Source organism: Eriocheir sinensis, chromosome 27 (assembly GCF_024679095.1).
Source record: "Eriocheir sinensis breed Jianghai 21 chromosome 27, ASM2467909v1, whole genome shotgun sequence".
NCBI classification, from domain to species: domain Eukaryota; kingdom Metazoa; phylum Arthropoda; class Malacostraca; order Decapoda; family Varunidae; genus Eriocheir; species Eriocheir sinensis.
This window is the reverse complement of record NC_066535.1, coordinates 14,854,233-14,877,852: the sequence shown is the minus strand read 5'-3', so window position 1 is coordinate 14,877,852 and position 23,620 is coordinate 14,854,233. Positions and strand designations below refer to the sequence as shown.

Here is a 23,620-nt window from a genome sequence, read left to right as displayed (position 1 = left end):
TAGGTGAGGAGGAGGAGGAGGAGGGGGAGGAAGAGAGTGGGGGTGGGGTTGGTGTATGGGTGTGTAAGAGGAGGAGAAAGAGAAGGAGGTGGAGGAAGTTAGTATTTGTAGGAGGAAGATGAGAGAAAGAGGAGGAAGAAGAAGAGGTTTGTATGTGTAGAAGGAAGAAAAGGAGGAGGAAGAGGAGGAGGAGGAGGAGGAGGAGGAGGATAGTGTGTGTGTGTGCAGGAGGGAGAGAAGGAAAAAAAAAAGTAAAGTAAAGTAAGTTCATAAATGTGAGCGTGAGGAAGAGAAAAAAAAAGGTTAGTGTGTGAGTGTGTAGGAGGGAGAGAAGATGAAGAAGGAGGAGGAGGAGGAGGAGGAGGGGGAGAGTGCGTTGGATGGCTTAATCAAGGAAACTGTGCAAGGAGGAGGAGGAGGAGGAAGAAGAGGAGGAGGTTAGTGTGTGTGTGAGTGAACATGGAGGAGAAGGGAAGTAGGGCAGGAGGAGGAGGAGGAGGAGGAGGGGGACGAGAAGAAGAAGAGGGAGTAAGCAGGTGCATGGAAGGGCTAATTAACAAAGGTGGGTTACGGGAACAGGTGTAAAAAATGGGAGAAAGGAAGTAAGGGAGGAAGGAAGGAACGAACCAAAGAAGGAAGGAGAGAATGAATGAAAGAACCGAGGAAGGAAGGAAGGAAAGAAGGAGAGAGGAAAAAGGGAATAAAGTTAGTGTTTGAGGAGAGGAGGGAGAGAAAGAAGAAGAGTAGGAGGAGGAGGAGGTGTGAATATGTGGAAGGATTGGATGGAGGAAGGCGGTGGAGGGTGAAGAGGAGAGGGATGAAGAAGCTGCAGAAACGAAGAAAAATGGATTGGAGAGAGAGAGAGAGAGAGAGAGAGAGAGAGAGAGAGAGAGAGAGAGAGAGAGAGAGAGAGAGAGAGAGAGAGAGAGAGAAGGGAGAAAGAGAGAGAAAGAGAGCTAATGAAGGAGAAGAAGGGAGAAAGGAGAGACTGAGCTGGAGGAAGAAAGAGAGAAGAAGGGAAGAGTAGATGGAGGGGAAGAAAGAGGAATGGATTTGAAGGTGATGGAGGAGAAGGAAGGAAGGGAAAAAGAAAAAAAGAATGAAAGAAAGGAAGGAAGGAAGGACGAGTTGAACAGGGAAATAAAAGTGGATGGAAGGAGTTTAGTTAAGGAAGGAGGAAGAGTTATGGTGTGTGTGTGTGTGTGTGTGTGTGTGTGTGTGTGTGTGTGTGTGTGTGTGTGTGTGTGTGTGTGTAAGAGGGCTGTGAATATTGATAGAGTTTGGTGTGTGTTTGTTGGTGATGTTCATGGCGTGCATATTAAGGATGTTATGCAAGGCTACACACACACACACACACACACACACACACACACACACACACACACACACACACACACACACACATGAAAACAAGCGAGCCTATGCCAAGCGTGGCGAACAAACACCTGAATCACGAAGGCACACGCTCGCTTTCCTGCTTAAATGTTCCTCCTTTCCTCCTTCCTTCCTTCCTTCCTTCCTTCCTTTCTTCCCTCTCTTCTTAATTGTTTTTGTATTGTATCGTTTGGTTTCCTTTTTGACTTTTCTTTCTTTTTCTTTATTTCTTTCAGTTGTGTATTTTTAGTCTTTCTTTCATTTTTTCCCTTCCGCTTTTCTCTTTCTTTCTTTATTTCTCCTCCCCCTCCATTCCTTCCTTCCATTATTTTTTTTTCTTCCCTCCTTCATTTTTTCCTCCCTAACTTCTTTTCGGTCGTTGATTTCCTTCGTTCTCTCTTGCCAACTTCCTTCCCATTATGTCTTTCTTCCGTTCTTCCTTCCCTTCTTCCATCCTTCCTCTCTTTTTGTCATGTGTAGGTTCACTGGTTTTTCGAATAAAGTCTCATTATATCTTTGTTTTCCCTTTTGTATCCTTCCTTCCTTCCTTCCTTCCTTCCTCGCTCATTCTCGTAACTCGCTCTTGTTAGCTTGATCTTCCTATGACCTCCTCTCCCTCCCTTTCGTGTCTCGTTTTCCTCCTTCTCCTCCTCTTCCTCTTTCTTCTCCCTTTCATGTTTTAATCTTGTTGTTTTGATTCTCCCTCCTTGTAATCCTGGCTTGTTTTCTTCCTCCATCTTCTTTCCTTCCATGGTGTTGTTTTGAGTCTGCTATTTCTGCTTGTGTTACTCTTCCTCCTCTTCCCTCTCCTCTTCTCCTGTGGCCCTGATTAATTTTCCTTCTTTTCCTGTGCTTGTTTTCCTCCTTCATCTCCTCCGTTCTCCTTTCCTGCACTTGTTTTGATTTTTCTTCTACATTTCCTTCGTTTTCTCTTAACTTCTTTCTCTCCTCGCTACTTTCTTCCCTTCCTCTTTCCATTCTTTCTTCCTTTCTTCTTTCCCCTGCCTCCTCCTCCTCCTCCTCCTCCTCCTCCTCCTACTACTACTACTACTACTACTACTCTTCCTCGGGCTCATCACCAAGAACTTTAAATGCAAGAAGCCGGTGACCATGAAGGCGTTTTGTACATCGTTATGGTGAGGCCTCGTCTTGGGTATGCGGCGCAGTCCTGGCCCTTCAATTACACAGAAAGGGCATTGGAGTCTTTATTAAGAGGACGCGGTGATGACTTCCAAGACAAGTGAGATGATGGTGTGACGTGGAGAGGACAGGTGAGGTGAGGTAAGTGAGGTGAGGAGAGGAGTAAAAGAGTGGAGTGAAGTGGAGTGAAATGAAATGGAGAGGAGTGAAGTGGAGAGGAGAGAAAAGAGAAGAGAAAAGGAGAAAAGAGAAAAGGAAAGGAGAAGAGAAAAAAAAGAGAAAAGGAGAGAAATGAATAAAAAAGAGAAGAAAAAGGAGAGGAAAGGAAAGGAGGGAAAAAAGAGAAGAGAAAAAAGGAAAAAAGAAGAAAAAGAAGAGAAGCAAAAGGAGAGGAGAGGAAAGGAAAGGAGAGAAAAAAGAGAAGAAAAAAGGAAGGAAAAGAAGAAAAAAAAGGAAAAACAGAAGAGGTCTGAGGAGAGGGGAAGCCAGGTAACTTTCCTCGATATCTTTTGCCCGGAAAAAAAAAAAATGCGAGGAGACTTGATGCAAGCCTTCAACTTTCTCTGCATTCAGGTTCTACAATATTTACTTTAACAAACTTATGAGCCAACTAAAAAAAAAAAAAATACATTGCACAAAAAATAAATAAGAGCCTGGGAAGTCAAGTGAGGCGAGACAACGTTAACAAATATAAATCGAGTCATTGGCCATTGGAAAAAGTTACAGGCGGACGATTTAACTTATTTTAAAAAGCATAGATCTGAACGTTACGAAGCATACGGTCAGTGATATATATTTTGATAACTCACACCTTGGTCAAGTCATCGGTCATTATTTAACAGGTGTATAACGGAAGGTGAAAATGATGCCAGGTATTAATTTCGTGGCGCGCCTTTTAGAAACTTTCATATGTGAACTAAGTATCTCCGGACAATAACTTTACTATTTTATTTTCATTACTATTTTTCTTTTTATTTATGATTTTTTTTTTTTTACAGCAAAGGAAGCATCTCAAGGGCACCACCAACAACAACAAAAAAAGTGAGGAAAAAAAAGCCCTCTAACCGCTACTCCTATAAAAAAAAAAAAAGAGAAAAGTAAAGAGCGACCGAAAGAGAGGACATCTGCGTATGACAGGTATTAAAAGGTTCTCATTATAAAACTTCCTCTCCCAATTCCATATAAGAACATAATAAGAGCGTAAGGAGTCCGCGAGAGGCCGTCCAGTAGGTCTATGCAAAGCAGCTCCTGTGAACCTAACCCCACCTAACACTACCCATGAATTTATCTTACCGTACCTTCTTTTCCTCCTTCACCTCCTTTCTCTTTCCCTGCACTTGTCTTGATTTTCCTTCTACTGTCTGTCCTTCGTTTTTTCCCTTCTTTCTTTCCTTCCTCTTTCCAGTCTTTCTTCCTTTCTTCTTTCCCCTTTCTTTTTTCTTCCTTATTAATCTGTCTCCTTTCTCTTTACCTGCACTTGTCTTCATTTTTCCTCTACTGCCTTTTGTTCGTTTTTTTCTCCTCTTTCTCTCCTCCCTACTTTCTTTCCTTCCTCTTTCCATTCTTTCTTCTTTCTTCTTTATTAATCTGTCTCCTTTCTCTTTCCCTGCACTTATCTTAATTTTTCCTCTACTGCCTTTTGTTCGTTTTTTTCTCCTCTTTCTCTCCTCTACTTTCTTCCTTTCTTCCTTATTAATGTGTCTATCGTATTGGCACTCACTAAGGCTATACATGGCACTGCACTTACGCCATTACTTTCATTGCCATTATTATTTCGTGTTCTATGGCAGTGTGGCGGAGAGAGGAATGTACGTACTAGGGGAAGCCATTTAACTTTTACTCTCCTTACATAACGCGGACGAGGTTTAAATAATTCAGTTTGGGGCTTTTCTTTCTGTTTCCTTGTTTCCTCTCCTCGCTTCTCGCCCTCTGTTTGCACGGCGGGGGAGAAAGAACATGTATCTATTTACCTCTGTGTCTGTGTGTGTGTGTGTGTGTGTGTGTGTGTGTGTGTGTGTGTGTGTGTGTGTGTGTGTGTGTGTTTTGGGGGTCGACATGGTGGGTAAGTTTCATGTTCAAGTTCGTCTGTTTTATGCCTCATGTCTTCCTCCTCCTCCTCCTCCTCCTCCTATTTCTCTTTCTTCTCGTAATCCACTTCCACTTTCTCCGTAACCTCTGCCACGTCGGGGAAAGGTGGACTGGTTTCTGCTATACACGAGGTTGTGGTCAGGGTGGCAGTCCGGCGAAGAGAGGAACGGAAGGGAAGAAGCCATTTTAACTATGCTTCATCCTTCACTCTCTACATAATTTATTCTTCCTTCGTCCTGTCACCACGCCTCCCTCACCCCACTGCATCTTCAGCCTTTGTTACCTTTGCTGTTACCATTGCTTTCACTTATAACCTAGCTTAACCTGACTTTAATTTTAACTGACCTAACTTAACCTAACATTAATTTTAACTAACCAAACTTAACCGAGCCTAGCCAAACCTTTGCCTAACCTTAACCTAACCAAACTTAAACCTAACTTTAATCCTAATCTAACTTAACCTAACCAAACCTTCTGCTACACACTTTCTTGAACCGCACCGCGATTGATTGATTTTTTCCTTTCTTTTTCTCAGGTAAGGTCCCGGGTCAACTTTCTCCCGCAGTAAATATACACCAGGTAAAAACAAGTACTTCTAACAGGTGAGGGAGCCTGCAGAGGGTGATTAGGCATCTTATACACCTGTCGGAGCGGTGTGTGAGGCAAAGAGGAAGAGGAGGAGAAGAAGGAAAAGAAGAAAAAGTGAATGAGTGAGAGAGAGTAGGAGGAGGAAAAGGAGGAAAGAAAAAAAAAGTGAATGAGAGTGAAAGTGGAAAGAGTAGTTAATGAAGAGAGAAAAAGAAGAAAAAAGTGAATGAGTGAGTATGAGGAGGAAGAAGAAAGAAGAAGAAAAAGAAAAAGAGTGAATGAGTGAGAGTGAGAGTGGAAGTTGTTAATGAGGACAGAAAAAAGAAGAAAGCAGAAGTGAATGAGAGAGAGTATGAGGAGAAGGAGAAGGAAAGAAGAAGAAAAAGAAAGAAATGAATGAGTGACAGTGAGAGTGAGTGAGTGAGTGTGTGTGTGGAGATAAAGAGGGGAGGAGGGGGAGTAGGTCTTTAGGTGTGTGGGTGTGGGTGTGAGTGTTGGGGAGAGGGGGGTGGTCACGTGCTGGGGAGTGAGGGGGAGTGGGAGGTGGTAAGGGAGGAGGGGGGTAGAGGAAACAGGTCTACAGCAAACAACAGAAGGTTACTTGTCTCCACTAGCCTCCCGCCATTCACTGACCTCCTCCTCCTCCTCCTCCTCCTCATCATCATCATCATATAATTTTCCTTTTCTTTCTCCTTATCCTCATTCTTTTCTTTTTCCTCCGATCCTCCTTTTCATCATCATCATATCGTTTTCATTTTCCTTGTCCTTGTCCTCAGTTTCCTTTCTCTTCTGGTTCTCCTCCTCCTCCTCCTCATTTTCCTCTCTCCTCTCTTTGTCTTCATATTCTTTTTCCCTTTCTCCTCTTCCTTCCTTTCCTCCTCCTCCTTTTCTTTTCCTTCTGATCCTCCTTTTCCTCCTCCTCCTCCTTTATCTTTTCCTCTCTTTTTCCCCTTTTCCTTTTCTCTTCTCTCCTTTACATCTCTCATTTCTTATCGGGACCTTATTTTTCCTTTTCCTCCTCCTTCTCCTTTATCTTTTCCTCTCTTTTTCCCCGTTTCCTTTTCTCTTCTCTCCTTTACATCTCTCATTTCTTATCGGGACCTTATTTTTCCTCTTCTCCTCCTCCTCCCTGCTCCCCCTTTACCTTCTCTTCTTCTCCTCTCCTCCTTAACCCACTTCTTCTCATGCCTTTAATTTTCCTCCACCTCCCCCTCTTCCTACCCTCCCCCCACCAGTATCTTTTTTTCCCCACACAGACGTCAAACAAAGGTGAAGCAACACATCATGACATTTCTACGTCTGGCTGCCTCTCCGCGCCATTGAACATGATAACAAACCGATGATGTGACATTATTACGCTTCTTCTTCTTCTTCTTTTTCGTGGAATTGCTACTGTTGTCGTTTTTGTTTATACTCTTTCGACATGACGCTTCTTTAATTAGGTGCTACAAAGGTGATACAAAGGGCTGTTCTCGATGTCTAATGGTCGCATTATTAGACATTTCGTCGGCCAAGAACACCCATTTGACAAGGCTTTCGTAGTTGTGGGCATTTCCAGGGGTTGTTTTATGACCCTGGTGGTAGTTTGACCCTTCCTCTGTACCGTGAACCTAAAGAGACTCTCATTAGTACCCGGCTGACCCCCTCTTTGACCTTTAGAAATAGCTGATGTGAGAAGCAAAAGTGTCATATGGGACCAACCTTAGGCTCCTCGTCATTAGCCAAGGCGAAGGCGGAGTACTCATTCAGCCTTTCTTTCATTAGTTCTCCATGCAGCCTTGATCCAGAGCTACCAGTGTGTGACGTGAGGTGTGTGTTTTTGTTTGCTTGATTGGGTGTTTTTTTCTGCGCTTTGTGTTTGGCATCCCACCACGCAGCCAGTTATTCAGTCAGTTAATTAGTCACTCAGTCAGGCAGGCAGGCAGTTATTCAGTCACTCAAGTCAGTTAGTCAGCCAATTAGTCAAGTGAACCAGTCAGTCAGTCACTCTATTGCGCCTCAGTTAGTCCGTCAGTTGGTCAGTCATTCAATCAATCAGTTAGCCAATCAGTTAGCCACCCAGTCAGTCAGTCACTCAGTCAGTCAGTCGGTCTGTTGCGCCTCAGTTAGTCCGTCAGTCGGTCAGTCATTCAATCAGTCAGTTAGTCAGCCAATCAGTTAGCCACCCAGTCAGTCAGTCAGTCATCCAGTCAGTTACTCAGTCAGTCAATCAGTCGTTCATTCATTCATTCATTCAGTCAGTCAGCCGATCAGATAGTCAGTGCAATCAGTTAGTCATCCAGCCAGTCTTCCAGTCAGCCGGTCAGTCAGTCAGTCAGTCAGTCAGTCATCCAGTCAGTTACTCAGTCAGTCAATCAGTCGTTCATTCATTCATTCAGTCAGTCAATCAGCCGATCAGATAGTCAGTCATCCAGCCAGTCTTCCAGTCAACCGGTCAGTACGTCAGTCAGTCAGTCAGTCAGTCAGTCTTCTGCGCCTTAGTCGACACCCGTGACTCAACATATGCTGCGTGACCTTAACATTATAAATACCACGACCTTGAGACCTCCTAAAGCACACCCCAGGACGCCCTTCCATGCCTCCTTCAGATCCATCACGCCCCTATCCCTCCTCCCCCTCCCTTATCCCTGGCTCCTATTCTTCCTCTATCCATGCAACCTTTCTTAAGACCCAGTGCCTCCTCCCCCTCCCTTATCCCTGGCTCCTTCTCTTTCTCCCTCACATTTTCCCTTCCTCCATTATCTAAGACCCAGTACCTCCTCTCCCTTCCTTATCCCTCCCTGCCTCCTACTCTTTGTCCCTCCCATTTTCCCCTTCTTCATTATCTAAGACCCAGTACCTCCTCTCCCTTCCTTATCCCTCCCTGCCTCCTATTCTTCCTCCTTCCTCCCATTCACCCTGTCTGTCTTTCTTCTTTCCTTCCTTTCTTTTTCCTTCCTCCCCTCCGTTCTCTTCCTCGCTATCTCCTGTAATTCCTTCCCTCTCTTCCTCCCTTCGTTTCTTCCGGTTTTCTTTCCTTCCTCCCTGCTTCCTTTCGTCTTTCCTTCCTGTTCTCCCTCCTCTCGGGTATCTCCTGCAATTCTTTCCCTCTCTATCGCTCCATTCCTTTCTTCCTTCCCTTTACCCTTCCTTCTCTGTTTCCTTCCTTTCTTGGTTCTTTCTTTCTTCCTTCTATCGTTCCTTTCTTCCCTCTGTCCTTCCTTCCTTCCTCCCCTTTTTCCTGTCTTCTTTCATTCATATCCCTTCCTTTCTATCTCTATATCTTCTTATCTCATATCTTCTTCATTCCCCTTCCTTCGTCACGCCGCGCCTCCCTCCGCTCCGTGAGTAACGTAACAACACCCGTGCAACACAAGTTTTTCCGCGCCTGGATCATCCCCGGGGGTAGCTTTCCTTCCGTATACAGTATCGTGTGTACATTAGGTTCCCACACACCTGGAGCTTCCCTCGCACACCTGACCGCCTCGCCTTCCTGAGCCGCGAACACACACCTGATGAGCGGCTCCCGTTTTGCTCGCTCTCTCGTGTGGCAGCGCTAAACAAATGTCGTTAGCTTGTGTAATTAGCGTCCGTTTTATCGCTGTAGTGGTTCTTGTGGATATGTTTCTGCGTGCTGCTTCTTCTTCCTCGTTGTTTTGGGTTTGCTTAGTAGTAGGAAAGAAGGAAAGGAAGAAGAGTATAGTGAAGAAACATGCAGAGGAAATGAAGAAGAGAGGTGGAAATTTGGAAGAACGGAAAGTATATATAAAACTGTTTCACCAAGATCTCCAAAATGAATAGAAAAAAAGGGAAAAAAGAAGAAAGCATGCATAGATGAGCAGGTTGAGATGTATGATAAAGCAGAGACGAGCAGGAAAGCAAGAGGAAAGCAGGTTCAATTGTATGGGAAAGGATGTGATTAGCAGGTTGAGTTGTACGGGGAAGCAGAGACGAGCAGGTTGACTTGTATATGGGAAAGGAAATACTAGCAGGTTGAGGTGTATGGGGAAGCAGAGACGAGCAGGTTGACTTGTATATGGGAAAGGAAATACTAGGAGGTTGAGGTGTATGGGGAAGCAGAGACGAGCAAGTTGACTTGTATATGGGAAAGGAAATACTAGGAGGTTGAGGTGGATGGGGAAGCAGAGACGAGCAAGTTGACTTGTATATGGGAAAGGAAATACTAGGAGGTTGAGGTGGATGGGGAAGCAGAGACGAGCAGGTTGACTTGTATATGGGAAAGGAAATACTAGCAGGTTGAGGTGGATTGGGAAGCAGAGACTAGCAGATTGAGGTGTATTGAAAAGCAGAGACGAGCAGGTTGAGTTATACGGGGAAGCAGAGACTAGCAGGTTGAGTTGTATGGGGAAGCAGAAGATGAGCAGGTTGAGTTATATGGAGAAGCATGCAGAGAGGAGCAGGTTGAGGCGTATGGAGTTTCCTCATAACCTCATGTCTACGAGTATGTTTTCCAGTGAATTAATGAAGTGAAAGACATGTTATAAGCGTGATTGACATAGTTGGGTTTCGAGGTCATGAGGAAGGGAGGGGGGGGGGGGGTTCATCATCGACTGTATAGTATGTTAGGTCGTTTATGATAATTTTCGAGGCCGAGTCAAATTTTGTGTTACGTGCGGACATAAAAGATATATTGCATGCAGTCTGTACGAAATGAAAGTATGAAATAAGGATTGTAAAGATGAACAGAATGAATCGTGATAGTATATTTATCTTCCCTCTCTTTGTTCCTGTGTGTCCATGATGTTGAAAAACGGACTTGGAAGTGAGGTTCTGAATCCCTTAACTCCGGGACACGATCTTCTGTACGAAATGAAAGTATGAAATAAGGATTGTAAAGACGAACAAAATGAATCGTGTTAGCTTTAGTATCTCTCCTTTTAATTATGTTCCTGTGTAGTAAGGTCCATGATGTTGAAAAACGGACTTTGAATTAAGGTTGTGAATCCCTTTACTGCGGGACACGATCCTCTGTAGCCTCCACGTTGCCGGAGCTCACCTCGTCAAGTGTCGTTAGGTACCCATTCATTGACCCATACCCCGGAGGAGGGAGATCAGCTAGGTGGGCACGGCGCCAACTATACCAAGGTTTAGATCTTAACTCGACAGGGCGCCCCGGCCACCACACCACCAGGCAGGCACACGGAGGAGCGGAGGAAAACACCCGTCAAGCAGGAGAGAGTTAAGCGACGTCGAGGTGGCAATAAAGTCTTCACACATGTGTCGGGAGCGTGAACACTTGTGCCGCGTCACCGCTGTAGCACAACACCACCTCGCATGTTTTGTAATCACGCCCCGCATGCCACTATTATGCGTCCAGTGAGACCACCACCGTCACCACCACCATCACCATTCCCATCACCGACAACACGAGCACCGCCGTAGCCACATTTGTCCTGACGGGGCCAACGACACGAGGGTAACACAAGAGGCGGCGCGAGGTTGGTTACTGGTTAGGTTCCTTTACTCCGACGTTTGAGGGTTAGTGAGGCATACGAGAGGAGGTGGTGGTGGTGGTAGAAGAGGGAGGGAGGGAGGAGGAGGAAGGGGAAGAGGAGGTAGAAGAAAAAGAGTAGAAGGAGGAGGAGGAAGAGGAAGAGATCGTGTGGCGCTGGCTGAAGGTGGTTAATGTGCAGTGAAGGTTTCTCTTGACATATGTTGGAGAGGGCGCCGCCGAGGGGACGAGTTTAAACACTTTCCCTTCGAGTATTTCCGTCCACACACACACACACACACACACACACCGCATGGATGGGAGGGAGGGCGGCCCGTATAGGAGAACCTTCCGGCGGGGCTGACGAAACTTGGGCGACCCTCGAGCAGGGAGTGTCTCGACCCAGCACGAGTCCACGGGTGACTGGCGGCCGCTTGTGACCCGCCGTGGCCGCCGCAGCGTAGGGGTGAGAGGCAGTATTGGGGCTTCACAGGCAACACTTAGCAGTGCGCGAGGGTCAGCATTCTCAACACGTGTGGCGCCAGGTCGTGGGGTATAGAGCACAGTGGTGGGAGGGGGCGCGGGGTCGGGAGCAGGCAGGGCACGTGTCATTCAGGAAAGACGCCACGCCGCCTCGCGCCTCACGCCACGCCACTCCTCGCGTGCGTCTGTCGCTTCGTTTTACGTTCGGTCTCGTGGCTAAAGATCGCTTAACTAATACTTGAGGGAGCCAATAGGCCGTAATAAGCCACTTTCCTCGGGCTTTTACCTCGGGCTTGTTCGAAGGGAGTGCAGGGAGCAACTTTCTCCTCGCTCGTAGCCAGAAGATTACGTCACATGGACTTCGACTTGGAATGGCTTCATTTTTTTCCTTCAGGAGAGCCACTAACTTTCTCCACTGTTGTAGCATTTTTTGTATAAAATGTTGCTGACTGCATTCGGAGGAGAGGAATCGGTGGCGGCGGCGGGCGGTGGGTGTGTCTCCACCGCGACACGCCGCCAAACCTGCTTGCGCGGTGTCATGGCACCGGGCCGGAAGGTCGCTGCACCTGTGTGGTGCAGTTTAGCGGAACAGCCTCTCGTTGCCCCGGTGCCAGGGAGGGGCCGGCCGGGGACACGCCCTGCCGGTGAGGCAACACTTGCCTGGAATGTTAGCAGTCGACCAGATGAGAGGCAAGCAGAGGGAGGCACGGAGGCCAGTGTTTGACCTTGACGGGGCGATGCTGACCCCCCGAAATAAAGGGTGTTTCCAGGCTGTTGGCGGGCACGAGGCGCGGCTCGTAATATTATATGCCAGGAAGCAGGAGGGCCACTTAGCTGCTCGGCTGCTCCCTGGCTGGCCACCGCTGGGCACCGCACCCGTGCGGGCCTGGATGGATGCCACACCCTTAACCAGGTCTTGCCCCTAACTAGTCTGTAGCGACACATGACGACGGAGGATTGCCTGGCTGGCGGCCATCAGTCTGCCTCCTTGAACTTTGCCTGCTGCTGCTGCCGCTCCTGCCCCGTGCTCCGCGGAGGGGACCAGTTTTTGTGCGAGTTTCCTTATCCCGCGTGAGGGTGGCTCCGAGGCCCGCCGCCCGCCCTGGCACACCCAAACAATGTTCCTCCTCGTCAACAGCCTGCCGAGCGGCCCACCAACTGCAGGCGGGGGCGTGGGAGGATGGGGGGACGGGGGCAAGGGCGGCCCACTTACGCGTTCCTGTTGACCGGGTGAAGTAGTTGTGTCGCCCGAGGCCGCTGCTTCGTAACCCCGGACACAAGTGTTTTGCTTACCGCCCCACGTCTACCTCCCTCCCTTCCTCCCTCTCTCTCCACGACCATCCATACCTTCCGTCCCTCTTTCCCTCCATAACACCATAAAACCGCCCACATTCTGTTCTTTCCCTCCCTCCTCTCCCTCAGACCACTCACCACCTCTCCTCCTCCTCCTCTCCCATCCTCTCCTCTTCCCTTCTTTCCATGGCCACACACACCTCCTCACCGCGATGGGAAAACGATAAGAAGGAAAATATCTCCAAGGTTGCTTCCCTCTCCCTCCCTCTCCCCGCAGGACACGCCTCTCCTCTCCTCTCCCTCTCCTACCTCTATACGTCCTTTCGCCACGCCCGCCCTCCTGGCAAGCACGCAGGATATTTACCGCTAGTTCCGAGGTGTTGTTGTTTTGCCCTTCCTGCGTGACCCCCGAGCTATTGTTTTAGGGGTGGTGACAGTGGTGATGGTGGTGGTGAGTGGTGTCGCTTGCGTTGTGGATAGCTTGCGGGTGGAGCTTAGCGGCGTCACACACACACACACACACACACACACACACACACACACACACACACACATAGAGACGCAGAATCTACCATGGCCACCACTATTGCCGCCATCACCATCATCATAACAGCACAAAAACAAAAGCGTAACAGCCACAAACACAGCCTAAAACCACACCATGACACCAACACGTAGCGGACGAGTCGAGTCCGCTCATAAGGTAAACCAAATCGAGTCGTAAAACTAATAAAAAGAGTGATAAAGACAGACAGACAGACAGACAGACAGACCGAGGAAGAAACGGAACTCGTGCACAGACAGATGGCCGAACACTGGACGAACAAACAGACGTCGAGGTCGGATAATAGACAAAAAAAAAAAGTTCATGCATGATTTTCATATTATTTACTGACAGGAAGGAAAAAAAAAAGGAGGTTGAAGAGGCAAAAAGTCAACACAATACTATTTACCATTTGAGAGAGAGAGAGAGAGAGAGAGAGAGAGAGAGAGAGAGAGAGAGAGAGAGAGAGAGAGAGAGAGAGAGAGAGAGAGAGAGAGAAGGGTAAGTCCGTTACTTCACCATCACCCCCATGCAACACCTGCCACACTAACCTACCTACCACTAACCACTCACCACCACCACCACTGCCTACGACTTTTACTACTACCACTACCACCACCTCCACCACCAACTGCTGCCACACGTAACCCACCTACCACTTAAATGTACTACTCCAATCACCACTAATCTACCTACCACTTGTATATCACCATCACTACCACCACCACCACCACTATCATTACCACTAACTAACCTCCCCACCTGTTACAATCACCACTAACACCACCACCACCATCTACGTACTACCACTGCCTCTACAACAACACTAACCTACCTACCACTACTTACCACCACCACAACCACCTCGCATTTTTTTCTTCTTCTTTTCGGCCCAGTTCGTGAACAGCATTATTGTTCTGCAAATATTTATCGATTAAAGTCCATACACACACACACACACACACACACACACACACACACACACACACACACACACACACACACACACACACAGGAAATTAAAAGGAACTTAGGGAGACGAATGATTACCCCACCCACCACCACACCCACCACCACCACCACTACCACCACTACCACCACCACTACCATCACCACCACCACGAACAGGGAGAGTTAGGGGCAAGCAAGGAGTGGGTGGAGGAAGGGAGCGACGCGACAGGGCATACTTTCCTTCACCCTTGGACGGACAAAGCCTCGGGCGGGCGCGGGGAGGAGAGGAGGGAGGAAGACCAAGGAAAGGTGGAAGAGAACACGCAGGGGGCGGGGGCGAGGGTGGGGGGGGAGGGTAAGTATCCTGAGGGCAGTAATGCTTGGTCAGTCACGCACGCGGGACCCGGAACGCCCAGGGTACGGCTCCATGACACTCGCAAGGGCACCGGGGCACGTCACATCACAGCACTGTATACGTGGGTTAATCAAGGTATGCTCAGGTAAGGCGAGGGGCGCACGGCACGCACCTGTGGGCCGGGGGCGTCGTGGGGGAGCTGCCGCATGACTGGTTGGGGGTAGACGGGCGGCGGCGACGACCTACTCTCCTGCGTAACCAACACCATACTGAGCAACGAGAGGAGAGGAGAGGCGAGCCGCGAGAGAGAGTCAGACCACGGCGGGGCGGGAGGGAAGGGAGGAACCACGGGCCGCCACCAGGAGTCACCCAGCCACCAGACAGGCCCTTCCCTACCTCCATTCTCTCTCTCTCTCTCTCTCTCTCTCTCTCTCTCTGTTTGTGTATTAGTATTGTGTAACTGCCCAGTATATCCTGTTTGCAACCATGTCCATTGTGTCCTGCGAGAGAGAGAGAGAGAGAGAGAGAGAGAGAGAGAGAGAGAGAGAGAGAGAGAGAGAGAGAGAGAGAGAGAGAGAATTATATAAACCACTCGCTCTTCATAATCGTGCACATGCCCCAAGAACACCTGCCCACTTTTCGTAATTGCTCGAGTCACAGGTGTGGGTGTGCTCATTAGTCTCGTCGCGTCCGGGAGGGTGACTGACGCACACCTGGATTACCTGAGTGAGTGCTAGGCGAGAAAACATGAATGAAAGAAGGAGGAGAGAGAGAGAGAGAGAGAGAGAGAGAGAGAGAGAGAGAGAGAGAGAGAGAGAGAGAGAGAGAGAGAGAGAGAGAGAGAGAAAACCTGTAACCTGTTCGTCTCGCTGCACACACACACACACACACACACACACACACACACAGAGAGAGAGTAATTAATCCAGGAAGATGCAGATATTGATTAATCGAGAGAGAAATCAAGTAAAAAAAAAAAAAAAGAGGCAAATATTGATTATTCGAGAGAGAGAGAGAGAGAGAGAGAGAGAGAGAGAGAGAGACGGTGTGGTAGTGTGGGTGGGAAGCGTGTCATGCTCTGAAAAAGGTCACTGTAAATTCCACGTAATTGAGGAGCTTGTGATTAATTAACGCGAATGAACTAAATGTCACGAGGCCTCACACGCTGCCTTCCGGGACTCACCAAAACAACACAGCGAGGAAGCTCTTCGATGTTCCTCCGTCACGATTCCACAGTTTACCACACCACAGCACATTTTAATCAACACCACACGTAAGATAACCTTTTTTTCATTATTTTCACCTACTCTGAGCTTCCACGCATCCATATTTCCATTGACACGTGGGTCTGAGCAGAAGGGAACCAGGTAAGCCTTAATTATTTGCGGCGTATTCGTTCCTGGCTCTGCGCTAAACCGTGACATCCTCCCAGCGCTGAGGTGAAGGGTCTAGCATGCTGCCTTGTTGATAGAAATGTGTATGTTCTTTGTAATGTTTCTTCTTGTTTTGCCCTTACTTTCGATGGTCTTCCCTGTGTCAAAGTGTAAGGTCTAGCATGCTACCTTGTTAATAGAAAAGAAAAGTGTATGTTCTTAATGTTTCTTCTTGTTTTTGTTCTTAGCCTGTCTTCTTTACCGTAAAATATAAAGCAAATATATATATATTCCTTGTATATTTTTATTCTTATTGGTTTGTAGTGAAGGAGAGGCTACACACACACACACACACACACACACACACACACACACACACACACACACACACACACACACAGGAAATTAAAAGGAACGTAGGGAGACGAATGATTACCCCACGCACACACCCACCACCACCACCACCACCACCACTACCATCACCACTACCATCACCACCACCACGAACAGGGAGAGTTAGGGGCAAGCAAGGAGTGGGTGGAGGAAGGGAGCGACGCGACAGGGCATACTTTCCTTCACCCTTGGACGGACAAAGCCTCGGGCGGGCGCGGGGAGGAGAGGAGGGAGGAAGACCAAGGAAAGGTGGAAGAGAACACGCAGGGGGCGGGGGCGAGGGTGGGGGGGGAGTATCCACTGGCGCTGCTCCTGCCGATAGTGGACAGAGAGAGCCGCCGAAAGAGAGGATCAGAATCGATGAGAGAGGTGTCTGGATACTTCGAATAACTTTTTTTTCAGAATCTTTGCGTCGTCATAAAGGTCATGTTTACTGAGGAGTGCATCGAGGCGGCTCCACAGAACAAGATGCGAAAGGTCGGTCCGTAATACGTAGTTGGTCCCATATACGCTTCCTCCCACTTCCAGTTACTTGTTTGGAAGCTTTCAGATATACTTAACCCGGTAGCAGCGACGCGCCAAATTTGTGGCTTTACCGCGTTGCAGCGACGGGCCAAATTTGTGCCATGATTTTAACCCCCAAAAGTAGATGATGCATAAACTGATCACAAATGCTTTGATATATATGATGAAATGGTTTGTGTGAGTGATGATTTTTTTCTCATTTTTCTCGCTTAGAGGGGCATTTAAGAAACATGATCCCCGCTGCTACCAGGTTAATGGGGTATTCAATGACAACTATAATTAAAGTTTGTGTCCAGGTCTTTTCGAATTGCTGCGTCATGCGATTTTCTTTTTTCCCTCATCAAAGTTATGAGTCAAAAAAGTCAATATTAATTACATGCCTCGTCCTCTTCTTCATCGCGGTTCATTATTTACGAATTTTCAGATATTTTCAAACGTTTCAATTATCTAGGATGTTATTTTTTACAGCAAAGGAAGCAGCTCAAGGGCAAAAAAAGGGAAAAAAATCCGCTAATCACTCCAGGCTTTTATCTTCTTTCTGGTTCGTTCAATAGTTTTTTCTTTACCAATATTCTGAGTCGAGAAAAGTGAAAACACAGTAAAATGCGTAGATGCTGTATGTGAGTGAGTCTGCATTGTGATCCAGAGGGACTTGGCATTAAAACAGGTATACTAGGCGATCGAAGTCCTTCCAGTATACACAAGTTTTATCCAGCTGTTGCTCACCTCTTGTTTGGCCAGATTGCTGCTGATGCTGATGATGATGATGATGGAGAGGAGGAGGAGGACTGCTGATGTACGAAGGTGTTTGTTAGAGTCATTTACGGGACTGAGGAGAAGGAAGCGAGTGATCGGTGAAGGCAGCTAGCTAATAATATAGATAGATAGATAGATAGATAGATAGATAGAGAGAGAGAGAGATTGTAATTAATCAATAAAGATGCAAATATTGATTAATAGAGAGAGAAATCAAGAAGAAGAAAAAGGATAATATTGATTATTCGAGAGAGAGAGAGAGAGAGAGAGAGAGAGAGAGAGAGAGAGAGAGAGAGAGAGAGAGAGAGAGTAATTAATCAAGGAAGATGCAAATATTGATTAATCGAGAGAGAAATCAAGAAAAAAAGAGGCAAATATTGATTATTCGAGAGAGAGAGAGAGAGAGAGAGAGAGAGAGAGAGAGAGAGAGAGAGAGAGAGAGAGAAACAGGTCTCGTGATGCAATAGTAATGGTTCAGTGACCTGCTTCACTATTGACCTGACCGATGCATGCAGGTCACCCCCTCTCCCCTTTATCTCCTTCAGCACCCCCCCGCTTCGCCCCCGCCCCTCCCGCTACCTCCGCCACATGCTCGCCTTTATGCATGCGGGCAGGTGCTGATGGGGGGGGGGGGGGGTTAGTGGGGAGCGGCAAGATAACGGCGGTGACGATGAAGAAATAATAACGAGGAATGTTTGTGGTCTCCGGTATACTTCTTTTGTTTTTCTCCTCTTTGCTTGCCCCTTTTTTTTCTCCTTTTTTCTCCTTTTTTTCCCTTTATTTCCTTTTTTTCCCCTTTTTTCTATTTTTTTCCCTTTTTCTCCTTTATTCCCTTTTTTTCTATTTCTTCCTTTTTCACCCTTTTTTTTTCCTTGTTTCTCCTTTCCCCCTTTTTTTCCTCGTCTCTCCTTTTCCCTTTTTTTCCTCATCTCTCCTTTTCCCCTTTTTTTCCTCGTCTCTCCTTTCCCCTTTTTCCCCTTGTCTCCTTTTCCCCTTTTTCCCCTCGTCTCTCCTTTCCCCCTTTTTTTCCTCGTCTCTCCTTTCCCCTTTTTCCCCTCGTCTCTCCTTTCCCCTTTTTCCCCTCGTCTCTCCTTTCCCCCTTTTTTTTCCTCGTCTCTCCTTTCCCCCTTTTTTTTCCTCGTCTCCTTTTCCCCTTTTTCCCCTCGTCTCTCCTTTCCCCCTTTTTTTTCCTCGTCTCCTTTCCCCCTTTTTCCCCTCGTCTCCTTTCCCCCTTTTTTTCCTCGTCTCTCCTTTCCCCTTTTCCCTCGTCTCCTTTCCCTTTTTCCTCATCTCCTTTTCCCCTTTTTTTCCTCATCTCTCCTTTTCCCCTTTTTTTTCCTCATCTCTCCTTTTCCCCTTTTTTTCCTCGTCTCTCCTTTCCCCCTTTTTCCCCTCGTCTCCTTTCCCCCTTTTTTTCCTCGTCTCTCCTTTCCCCTTTTTTCCCTCGTCTCTCCTTTCCCCCTTTTTCCCCTCGTCTCTCCTTTCCCCCTTTTTCCCCTCGTCTCTCCTTTCCCCCTTTTTCCCCTCGTCTCTCCTTTTCCCCCTTTTTTTTCCTCGTCTCTCCTTTTCCCCTTTTTTTCCTCATCTCTCCTTTTCCCCTTTTTTTCCTCATCTCTCCTTTCCCCCTTTTTTTTCCTCGTCTCCTTTTCCCTTTTTTCCCCTCGTCTCTCCTTTCCGACATTTTTTTCCTCGTCTCTCCTTTTCCCCGTTTTTCCCCTCGTCTCTCCTTTTCCCCCTTTTTCCCCTCGTCTCTCCTTTCCGACATTTTTTTCCTCGTCTCTCCTTTTCCCCATTTTTTTTCCTGGTCTCTCCTTTTCCCCTTTTTCCTCATCTCTCCTTTTCCCTTTTTTCCTCATCTCCTTTCCCCTTTTTTCCTCGTCTCTCCTTTTCCCCTTTTTCCCCTCGTCTATCCTTTCCCCCTTTTTCCCCTCGTCTCTCCTTTCCCCCTTTTTCCCCTCGTCTCTCCTTTCCCCCTTTTTCCCCTCGTCTCTCCTTTTCCCCTTTTTTTCCTCATCTCTCCTTTTCCCCTTTTTTTCCTCATCTCTCCTTTTCCCCCTTTTTTCCTCATCTCTCCTTTCCCCCTTTTTTTTCCTCGTCTCCTTTTCTCCTTTTTCCCCTTGTCTCTCCTTTCCGACATTTTTTCCTCGTCTCTCCTTTTCCCCTTTTTCCCCTCGTCTCTCCTTCCCCCCATTTTTTTCCTCGTCTCTCCTCTCCCCTTTGCTCCCTGTGATGGCAGTGTCCTCATATTAATGTAACCTACTTTCTTTTTATTTAGGTATTGCTATATTTTTTTACAGTAAAGGAAGCAGCTCAAGGGCAAAAAATAAATAAATAATAGAGAAAAAAAATCCCGCTTATCACTGCCGCCATGAAAGTGTGTATAGATGAGTGACCCCCCCAAAAAAGAGGTCGATTTGGGATCATGTGATAGTATTTTTGCCTTTTTTTTTTTTCTTTGTGGGGTGCGTCTTGCTCTTTCAGTCATTTTTCTTTTCTTTTTTTCATTTACCTCAGAAGATAATTTTTTTGTGTGTGTGTCGAATTCCCCCTTGAAGGTAGCCGTGAAGCCGTCCCACTGTATTGAAGGATTGCAGAGTGACAGGAAAGTGTATTGAAGGATTGCAGAGTGACAGGAAAGTGAATTGAAGGATTGCAGAGTGACAGGAAAGTGAATTGAAGGATTGCAGAGTGACAGGAAAGTGTATTGAAGGATTGCAGAGTGACAGGAAAATGTAATGAAGGATTGCAGTGACATGAAAGTGTATTGAAGGATTGCAGAGTGACAGGAAAGTGTATTGAAGGATTGCAGAGTGACAGGAAAGTGAATTGAAGGATTGCAGAGTGACAGGAAAGTGTATTGAAGGATTGCAGAGTGACAGGAAAGTGTATTGAAGGATTGCAGAGTGACAGGAAAGTGTATTGAAGGATTGCAGAGTGACAGTAAAGTGTATTGAAGGATTGCAGAGTGACAGGAAAGTGAATTGAAGGATTGCAGAGTGACAGGAAAGTGTATTGAAGGATTGCAGAGTGACAGGAAAGTGTATTGAAGGATTGCAGAGTGACAGGAAAATGTAATGAAGGATTGCAGAGTGACAGAAAAGTGTATTGAAGGATTGCAGAGTGGCAGGAAAGTGTATTGAAGGATTGCAGAGTGACAGGAAAGTGTATTGAAGGATTGCAGAGTGACAGGAAAGTGTATTGAAGGATTGCAGAGTGACAGGAAAGTGTATTGAAGGATTGCAGAGTGACAGGAAAGTGAATTGAAGGATTGCAGAGTGACAGGAAAGTGTATTGAAGGATTGCAGAGTGACAGGAAAGTGTATTGAAGGATTGCAGAGTGACAGGAAAGTGTATGGAAGGATTGCAGAGTGACAGGAAAATGTAATGAAGGATTGCAGAGTGACAGGAAAATGGGTTAATCAGACAAGCTGTAGACGTACCATTAGCTCGGATTAACATATCACTTCATTGAGAAAGAGCTGTGTATCCCTTACTAAAGTTAAGAAACCTCTCCCTAGAAGTCAACAGTGAAGCTTTCCCAATCCACTGATCAGAATATCTATGTGTCCCCTGATAAGGTTAACAGAGCGGACGATATAAGGTTAATATTGTAAAATCCATTAGGTCAGCTTATCCACTGACCGAAATAGCGCAGGAAACGAACTTTGACCCGTCTGTTGATAGTCCACGCTGAACGATAGTTTAATCCACGCGCCATTTATCTGTTGTTATCAGTATTATTATCATTATTATCGTCATCATCATCAGTATACTACTACTACTACTACTACTACTACTACTACTACTATTACTATTATACCAGTACCACTTTTTCTACCACTACAACTACTACTACTATTATTTTTTTTTGTACAACGAAGGATACGGTTCAAGGGCAACAAAAAGAGTGAAAAAAAAAGCCCGCTACTCGCCGCTCCCATAATAGATAACAGTAAAAAATAGCCAACTAATAATAAAAATCACCTTCCCAACATCTTTACAACTCGGCCAGTTAGTATCACAACAGACTGGGCAACAGCTGGCAAACAACCTTGGCTGCCGCGCGCCCCCCAGAAAGTAGCCAACAACGTCATTAAGATCGCTCATTAATCTACATGACTGACGCATTTGGCGGGCGCGTTCATACTCATCTAATAAGCTCCGTAACGTGTCTTAAAATAGCAAGGTGCCTTTCACTTCGCTGCTCTTGTAGGTTAACGATTTAGTATCATGTTTATTAGGCTTATACTTACAAACATTACGAGGCTTACACACCCGCATTTGATAAGGTTTTCGTAGAGGTTGTTTGTGGGTATTTCCATGGGTAGCTTTACGAGGCTTCTGCACTCTGTATTTCCTCCTGCCTACGACTTCAACACTTTCAAGGGGAGCGTATCAGGACACCTCTTCTCCCGAAATTGACCTCTCTTTTGGCCACTCCTCTTAACTCTTTTTATAGGAGCAGTGATTTGCGAACTTTTTTATATATATATTTTATTTTTTTATTTTTGCCCTTGAAATGTTTCCTTTACTGTAAATAAAAAGTTATGAATGTGAAAAATTAACATGACTAATCTTCTTTGGGGCACTTGGAAATATTCTTGAGTAGTTCTATGAGCTTTGTCTAACTCAGTTCAAGAAGCCGAGTGTTTCCTTGCATTTTCTTTTATAATAGAGGAAACTGTTCAAGGGCACAAAAAAGGCCCGTTAAAACAGTCCGTTACTGAATTTACCAGTGAAACGGACAACACGATGAAGACACTTGTCAATTTTTGCATAACGAAGTTGAAGAGCAAAAATATACTCAGCATCACCCAAATCTCTCTTTTTTCCCCTTTTCGCAGTTATCGGGGTGCACAAGGCCACGCCCGGGGTCAGCGAAGACACGACCGCCAGTGCTTATCTCTGCCCTGGACTCCTGGCGGGCCATGAGGCGAGTCCCAAGTGGGCGGCTGGAGGGAGACATTGTACAGAACCCGGGATGGAAGGAAGGAAGGTTGGGGGTGTTCGCCGATTAGTACGCAGCCTTCCATTTAGTGCGTATATCAAGGGTTTAAAAAAAGCTACTCTAGAAAATTTTGCCGAAGTATGAAAATTATAGACATATATTAAAGCTGAATTCTCAGTTTTTGATTTGGCAGTATTTCGGTATTATACTTCAGTTTATTTTTATTTTTTTATCAGTACTAATTCGAAAGGTGCGGACGAAATGGTGAACGTGAACATCGTGGGTGAAATCAAGTATTGTCTTGTGTTCATGTTGGGGGCAAGTCGGCGATTCGGTGAGTGAAGAGAAAAAAAAAAGTGGCTCGGGGAGTGGAGGTGAGGGAGACGCGAGAAGACTGGGTTGGTTTGGACGGGAGTGCCCTTGTAGCAGGGAAGGTGGTGGACCAGCCATTGCTTCATAAAATCATAGAAATCATGAATTACAGCAAAAGTTGAGAAAGGTTTTAAAGGCAAGAGGTACTAGAAAGCCCTGATGTTGATGTTACAGGAAAGAGCTGACTCCTTTTGTTTGGAGTCGTCTAACGCACGACCTTGGGACGGCAAATTCCGATCGCTTATCACTGAGCTACTCCACTCATGAACCAAATGAGTTATGTATCTGGACTGAGCCCTCATCGGCCTGCATATCTACTATTGTTACAGAAGTCCTCGGGCGCGCTGCCTCCATGGGGCTGCTACACTCGAAAAAGGTGTCATGCTGCTTACCACCATTAGAGCGGGACTGGAGGGGAAGATTTAGCGCCAGTCACCATCGATACGGCAAGTCCGTTTCAAAGGTTATTTACATGCATTGCTTCCATGCGAATGCAAAATTATTTGTGGTAAGAGGACATTTCGTTGCCATTCTGCTGCCAACACACACACACACACACACACACACTGCGATAATAAATCTTCAACAACTGAGGAAGACAAGTTTCTTTCGGCGCCGTTATCAGGGCGTAGACTTTCCGTGCCTCAGCTCCGCCACACCGAAGCAGCGAACAGACACACGGATGTACTGCCAATGAATTCACAAGTCCTTCACAGGAGTTCCTCGCGAGACCCAGCCACCCTCGGCACAGTGAGGAAGCTGACGTCATGCTCGCACGAAAGCATCACACAGCAATTATAACCACGCTCTCATCTGCCACGGAAGTGTAATGATCTTTCTTTGGAAAACATCGAACTAACTAAAATTTAATGGAGTATACGAGGAGGGTTTGTTTATAACTTACAGGGAGGGAGCGAGCCTCGAAGAGCTGTGTGCGGCTACAGGAGCGACTGATAACTAACTGCTCGGCTCCTACAAGATGGACGGTCATTTATGTTATCTTATC

At 46.5% G+C, this 23,620-nt stretch overlaps 1 protein-coding gene across 3 annotated transcripts in view; it reads right to left on the bottom strand.

Moving 5' to 3' along the window:
- LOC127004174 (low density lipoprotein receptor adapter protein 1-B-like) overlaps nt 1-23,620 on the bottom strand; it is a 54,941-nt gene extending 31,321 nt beyond the window's left edge. For 2 of the 3 annotated variants that reach the window (XM_050871658.1, XM_050871657.1), the window contains exon 1: nt 14,420-14,578. In XM_050871658.1, the coding sequence (XP_050727615.1) occupies nt 14,420-14,515 (96 nt within the window). In that variant the 5' untranslated portion in view covers nt 14,516-14,578. Of the gene's footprint in view, nt 1-14,419; nt 14,579-23,518 lie in introns of those variants that run through there. The other variant, XM_050871659.1, reaches the window with a different exon arrangement.